This window comes from Cebus imitator, unplaced genomic scaffold, assembly GCF_001604975.1.
Source record: "Cebus imitator isolate Cc_AM_T3 unplaced genomic scaffold, Cebus_imitator-1.0 Scaffold455, whole genome shotgun sequence".
Lineage (NCBI taxonomy): Eukaryota > Metazoa > Chordata > Mammalia > Primates > Cebidae > Cebus > Cebus imitator.
In genome coordinates, this window is record NW_016107770.1 from 914994 (window position 1) to 922716 (window position 7723).

The window sequence follows — 7723 nt, forward strand, 5'->3', positions numbered from 1 at the left end:
TTTGTTGTAGTTTGAGTCTTGGTTCTGTATCACTTCCCCCCCACCCCCGCCGCCTCTCATCTCACCTCTCTCTCCTACATAACCCCAGACTTGTCCTTGCTCATTGAGAAGTTTCCCACTATAAAGAGCCACAGACGCAGTTTCATTTTGAAAATTATCACAGGGCTGGGTGGCTCATGCCTATAATCTCAGCACTTTGGGAGGCTGAGGTGGGCAGATTACTTGAGGTCAGGGGTTTGAGACCAGCCTGGCCAACATGGTGACACCCTGCCTCTACCAGATACTACAATAATTAGCCAGACATGGTGGCCCGTGCCTGTAGTCCCAACTACTCACAAGGCTGAGATGGGAAAATCACTTGAATGTGGGAGGTGGAGGTTACAGTGAGCCAAGATCACGCCACTGTACTCCAGCCTGGGTGACAGAGTGAGATCCTGTCTCAAAAATAAATGAATGAACAAGAAATGAAAATGATCACAAATGCTATGATTATTTTGTTCTAGGACTCCCAATATCGACCGGTTGGCCAGTGAGGGAGTGAAACTCACTCAGCACCTGGCAGCATCACCCCTGTGCACACCAAGCAGGGCAGCCTTCATGACTGGCCGGTACCCTGTCCGATCAGGTAACCTCCTATCTGCATTGCAGGGGCTGTGGTCTCCTTTGGAACAGCCTCCCACCTCCAGGTATCTCCTGTTTCCTAAGGGTTGATTTTTTTCCTGGTTCAGGAATGGCGTCTCACTCCCTCCCTGGAGTTTTCCTCTTCACGGCCTCTTCAGGAGGACTTCCCACCAATGAGATTACCTTTGCCACGCTTCTGAAGGATCAAGGTTATTCAACAGCACTGATAGGTATGGGCATCTGAGGAATGACAGGGAGGACTTGGACATAGTTAGCTAAAGAGTGGGAGAGGGCATCATGACAGTTATCTTAGGAATGACGTTGCTGGTACACTTTGTACAACTTTAAATGGTAGCAAAATGATGTCAGTTGTAGGTTAAAACACAGTAAGCCTATCTGGACTACTCGAATGCATTAGGGGTGTGTGTGTGTGTGTGTGTGTGTGTGTGTGTGTGTGTGTGTGGTGTGTGTGTGTGTGTGTGTGTATAGATAGATACTTAGATGATACCTAATGATAGATGAATGAATGGGTGGATGGATGAATGGATAGATACATAATAGGTAGAGAAATAGGTAGGTAGATAGATGATAGATAGATAGATGCAGAGAGAGACAAAGATGAGATAGATTGGATGGATGGATGGATGGATGGATGAAATAGATGATAGCTAACTAGATAGATAGATAAATAGAAAAATTAGATAGTTACATAGATAGATACATAGAAAAATTAGATAGATAGATATGGATAAATAGATGCAGGGAGAGAGACAAAGATGATACAGACAGTATGTATGTATGTATGTATGTATAGATATATAGATAGATAATGAGACAATTAGATGAAATAGATGATAGATGGAACAGATGAAAGATTCATAGAACATATACATAGAACATACAAAACAATACACACCATGCTATTGATAAAGATTTTCATTTTACTTTCCAATACTAAAATTATGTCAGAATTTGTCTTGGTGGACACACCCATTTGATTTTACTCTGTAGATAGGATTAATGCCTTCCTGTTTGCATGAAGAGCTTGAATCTAAGCAGGTCATAAAATGAATCCTAGCAAACCTCAGAGGAGCAAAATGACCCTTCTCATTCTTCCAACATCTTGTTAAAAAAACTATCATTTTTTCTTTTGTGAGGCACTCATTAATGTAGTGATCTAATTAACATTTTATAAGAAATTTCAGAGGTGCTTAAAATAATTGCTGAGTTACTGAGTGTGATTTCCTCATGCCTCAGGGGTAGGTTCTGAAGGAAGGATTCATTTCCACTTTTAACATACAAGGAACAAAATTAAGTTGCTTCTAAAACTTTAATTTTAATGGCATGTCTCAGAAAAGCATCTGGCAAGGAAAAAGAAAAAGAAAAATTGTATTTTTCTGTGGAGTGTTGTTTCCTGCCTATTAAATATGTTAGGTAATTTTCTTTTTGGATTTTTATCTGGTTGGGTTTTTTGTGTTTTTGTTTTGTTTTGTTGGAATCACTAAAGTAGTTCTTATTTTTTGGTAGAGTGAGTAGAGGATTTTTATCTGGTTTGTTTTTTTGTTTATTTTTCTTTTTTGTTTTGTTGGAATCACAAAATTAGTTCTTATTGTCTGGTAGAGTGAGTAGGTAATAACTTAGTGTTTGTGGAAAAAAAAAAAAGTGAAAAACTCTAGGGTCCTGTGAGTGGGAAGGCTAGCTTCATAAAATAGTCAGAAAGAGCCATCGTTTCAGTGTGTGGGAACAGAAGCTTATGTTGGAATCAGGGTGTTTATTGGGACTGAAGTGATCTTCCATTTGTCTTCTCAGGGAAATGGCACCTTGGGATGAGCTGTCACAGCAAAATTGACTTCTGTCACCACCCTTTACATCATGGCTTCAACTATTTTTATGGGATCTCCTTGACCAATCTGAGAGACTGCAAGCCCGGAGAGGGCAGCGTCTTCACCTGGGGCTTCAGGAAGCTGGTCTTTATCCCTCTGCAGATCATCGGGGTCGCCCTCCTTACCCTCGCTGCACTCAGTTGTCTGGGGCTGCTCCGTGTGCCTCTAGGCGTTTTTTTCAGCCTTCTCTTCCTGGCAGCTCTGATCCTGACCCTTTTCTTGGGCTTCCTTCATTACTTCCGGCCCCTGAACTGCTTCATGATGAGGAACTATGAGATCACCCAGCAGCCCATGTCCTATGACAATCTCACCCAGAGGCTAACGGCAGAGGCGGCCCAGTTTATACAGCGGTAGGTGTTGCCTTGTCTTCTGATGCTGCCTGTTGAAAAACATTCTGGGTTATTTCTCATGGAGTTGGAAGAACCAGCAGGGTTATTATTTCTTCAGCCAGAGCTCGATATAGCACATGTTTAGTGGCCTTAGAAACGTATTGCAATGCAGTGTGCTCTCCTTAGAGTCTCTTTGCCAACATTTCCCACATCTTGGGCTAGAAAGGCCACAGCAAAATTATGTCTGCTGATGACAAAGGAGGTGTCAGATATCACACTGGTCTTTTTTTTTTTTTTTAAGATGGAGTCTCACTATGTCACCCAGGCTGGAGTGCAAGTGGCACGATCTCGGCTCACTGCAACCTCTGGCTCCCAGGTTGAAGCAATTCTTCTGCTTCAGCCTCCTGAGTAGCTGGGATTACAGGCACCCACCACCATGCCTGGCTATTTTTTTTTCTATTTTTAATAGAGACAGCGTTTCACCAACTTGGCCAGGCTGCTTTGAACTCCTGACCTGAGGTTATCCACCTGCCTCAGCCTCCCAAAGTGCTGGGATTACAGGAGTGAGCCACCACGCCCGGTCCTGATGGTCTTTAATCTTCAAATGTGACCATCAAGAGATGCAAGATAATGGTTTATGTTTAATTTAGAGGTTGTCCTTGTGATATAAACGATGTGGAAATATCCAAAATATTTTGGGACAATCTCTGAGCAAACAAAACAAAACAAAAACCTCTGTAAGTAAACTGGGTGAAGTGAATGACGTCTTTTGGGTCTGTCGGGTCCCATTGAGTTTGTAGTTTTGGGGATTGCAGTCTGTAAATGAAATAACCATCACCTGAATTATATAGATAGGTTTAATAAATATTTATATTATAATACATAATATGGAGAGCATAAATAGATATAATTAAGTAGATATTATATAGAGGCTGTATCAAGAATATTTGCTATTCAAAAAAAGGAAATAAAAGTATTTTGTTCCACTTGTAACTGTGGAGGACAGGATTTTAAAGAGAAATGAAAATCAGACCTTTCATCTGAAGATCAGACCTTTGGTCTTTACGGTGACTTAAATAACTATGGAAGATTTAAAAGAGAGTTTTGGGGTGATTTAAAGATTATAAAGGAGAGAGAGGAAACATACATAGGTAATATTGGTTTGTCATCCAGTTAATTGCATGACACAAAATTGTAAAGTCAATCTCTGGATTGAACAATGAATGAGAATGAAAAGGAAGTTATTGTGATGAAGGGAAAGTATATTAGGGATTTAATTTAAAAAACAAGCAAATGTACTCAGCCTAAGAAGAAAATACATAGTTAAGGTATGTGGAAACTACATAAGTTAGGGCTGGTGAGAAAGGTAAAAGATGAAAATTACTTTATGAAAATTATGTTGTCATATCCTCATGTGGAAGATGTTGTATTCCACTGTCCATATCTTGTGTGCATGGAATTTGTGCTTTACTGGAGGTTGGGAGTGGGCAGTGGTTCTCCTCACTCTCTTCTTCTTCAGTTATGAAACAGTGTAGGAGCAACCCATTCACCCGGAGGTACAACAGTGTCCTGGTACCCACAGCATCATTGATTATGCAATAGATAAATGATAGGGTGTGTTTTAGTATACCTCTCTGGTATTACACAAGTGTTTCATCAACTCTAACAGAAACCCACATATGGTTTGGGTGTCTGAACAGACTCTGAAGTGACTTACACAAAAATTGCAATTGATAGTATTACTTCCTCCCTCTAAAAATGAGACAAAAGTAGAATGATTAGTTCTTACAGTTCACATCACCTATCAGTTTCAATAAATTTTATTAATTAAAATTCTCATTTAACTGTGAAATAGATAAACTGGTCATTGGTCATTATAACTATTCTCAGTTTTAGCCTCAGGGACTTGGCTCCGGAGAGTACTCTATGTACTAGCCGCCCAACTGCTGAGAGAGCACCACACAATGTAAGTTTTTATTTTGGTTAGCATCCCACATCTGTGGCTAGTTTCTGTGTTTGTCAGTGAAGACTGAGAAAATCTCAGTGGATTAACACTTGAAAGTTTGTTTCTTGGCCATGCAAAATCTATTGCTGGTTGGGTGATTCTCTAGGGAAGCCTTGCTCCATGAGGAGACTCAGGGATTCAGGTTGCTAATATCTTGTGGCTCTGTCATCTCAATAGATGGCCTTCCCAATGGCATCCACAGGAGAAAAGAGTTGAAGGGTCACTTGGGGGCTTTTCCTTACTTCACTGTGGAAGGGATGCTTATCACTTCCACCCAGGGGTCAGCACGTAGGACAGGTTCTATGTCTAGGTCTCCACCCTGACTTGACATGGTGCTAAGAGGCAGTCTCCCCATATGTTCAGGAAGAAGAAAATGAAACTGGCCTTACTGAACACATAGCAGTGATTTTCCCACAGCAAGCAGTGATTTTCAAATTTGTTTTAAAGCTGAGGAATATTTCAGGTGAAATTTTATAAGAAGCTAAGTGTGTCAGAGGCATAAAAGTTGCAGTACTTGGGTTAACCTGGAACAGAGGACTGCATTTGGAAACTGCTGACATTTAATAAAGCCCCGTGGAAAGCTCATGAACAGCTGGAGAGAAAGGGCAGACTCTGCAACAAAAGAATGAAAGAATATGTGAGCAAACATCTACTTAGTGCAGACTCCAGGCAAATTAATATTTAACAGGCATTTGTAAGCACAAAAGGTAGGCACACAAGAATAAAAATCAACACGAGCCTTGGAATTTTAAAAAAGAATTATTTGATATTACAGCTATGTGAGTAGAGGTGGAAGGAATTTGCACAAATTTATAGATAAGTGTAAACTAAAGGAACTAATTTATTATAAAATTTGGATTGCAGACATGCTCCACATAATGACATTTTGGTCAACAATGGACCGCATATATGACAGTGGTCCCATGACATTATGATGGAGCCGCCCTATACAGGCGTATGTTTGTATCTTTTTTTTTTTTTTGAGACCGAGTCTCCCTCTATTGCCCAGGCTAGAGTACAGTGGCGTGATCTCAGCTCACTGCAGTCTCCACCTCCCGGGTTCAAGCAATTTTCCTGCCTCAGCCTCCCAAGTAGCTTGGATTACAGGTGCCCACCACCATGCCCAGCTAATTTTTGTATTTTTAGTAGAGGCAGGGTTTCAACATGTTGACCAGACTGGTCTCCAACTCCTGACCTCAAATGACCCACCTGACTTGGCCTCCCGAAGTGCTGGGATTACAGGTGTGAACCACTGCACCTGGCTACATTTGTATCTTTTCTACTGTATGTATCCTGTACTTTTTTTTATGTGTACATATGTCTAGATACACAAATACTTGCCATTGCATTGCAGTTGCCTACAGTACTCAGTATAGTCACATGCTGTGCAGGTTTGTAGCCTAGCAGTAATAGGCTCTACCATATAGCTTGGGTGTGTAGCAGGCTGCAGCATCTAGGCTTGTGTAAGTGTACTCTATGATGTTGGAACAATGATGAAATTGCTTAATGATACATTTCTCAGAACATATCCCCATCACTATATCATGCATGTCTGTACTTGAAGTATTGATGTGAAGTATACTGTTCATTGGTATTTTAATATTTTCATCAGAGAAAAGTAAACTAAAAAAATATATACGTTGGTGTTGTATATGTATGTGTATGTGTATATATATATATATATATATGTATGTGTAAAGTAAATACATATGTGTTTGTGTATATATATGTGTGTGTGTGTGTGTGTACTTTACACACATGTATTTAATTTACAGAGATAAATTATTGAAATTGATTTCCAAGGGAAGCTATAGGAGATATACATGTATAGCAGCAGCAAGTATTAATGCAAAGAATAAATAATTTTCTGCCTGGGGATGGATCATAACCACTAAAAGTCCTTTAAGCAACTATTTATATGTCTGTCAGAATTCAGGTAAGATGTGAGCTATTTGTCATGATTTTCGCAGGTTTGGGCTGACAGGCACGTGCTGTCCTGGGTAAACATTGGGGTCTGGGTAACCATAGCTCCATTGTGTCATGCCCATGCTGACAGCTTGTCTTACCCAGGGACCAGAGACTGCAGAAACCTATCGGATTCTGCTCACAGCAAAATGGCATGGGTGAAGGATGTCATGCAATTCCTAAGAGGTAGAAAGACTTCAAGCTGTCAGTCAGACTCCTGAACATTTATTTCAAGTATTATTTGCACAGATATACTGCAGAGTTATCAGTTCCTATGGTCAGCCCACACAGCCAAATGCAGGCATTGTGGGGCCGGCCACCTGCCTCATGGGCATGATGTTTGGTTCAGAAGTATGCATTGTAGGGTGGCCTTTGCTAGCCTAGTGTATGGTGGGATATAATATAGGATCATTATGACTTCCTGCAGGTAGACAAAAAAGGCAAAAGGGAGAGAGTCCAGGACTACATGGGTAGACAGGTAATACCTCAGACTTTGCATAAAACCCCAGAGGTGCTTATTACAGCTGAAGATGGCCAAGATGAACTCTAGGGACTGTCACAGAGTAGTTCTGAAGTGAGACATTGCATCTCAAGACATTATAAACTGGGTTTTTTGTGGGACACGCTAAGAAACACTGGATTTCGTATACATGTATGAGCTTTGGCTACTGTGCGGAAACACTGCAATTATTTGTCATCTAGATTTTTCTAGAATGTGATGCCAACAGGTGATCTCATGTAAAAGCTTTGGAACTTTATAAGATACATCATCCAGTTAATAACATCATCTAGTAAGATGTACACAGATATGTGATTGAAACAAAAGCTTACTGAAATGACCTTTCTCCTACTAGAGTGATTGCTTCTGATATTTTCTACCCCATTTTATTCTTGTTTTTTTTTTAATTTTTTTTTTTTTT

General features: G+C 40.3%; 1 protein-coding gene across 3 annotated transcripts in view; it reads left to right on the forward strand.

Annotated features, from left to right (window-relative positions):
- The window catches only part of STS (steroid sulfatase), a 200258-nt gene that overhangs the window by 105956 nt on the left and 86579 nt on the right, over positions 1–7723 (forward strand). For all 3 annotated transcript variants that reach the window (XM_037732560.1, XM_037732558.1, XM_037732561.1), the window contains 3 exons: positions 504–625; positions 729–851; positions 2431–2854. In XM_037732560.1, coding sequence (XP_037588488.1) covers positions 504–625; positions 729–851; positions 2431–2854 — 669 coding nt within the window. The remainder of the gene's footprint in view (positions 1–503; positions 626–728; positions 852–2430; positions 2855–7723) is intronic.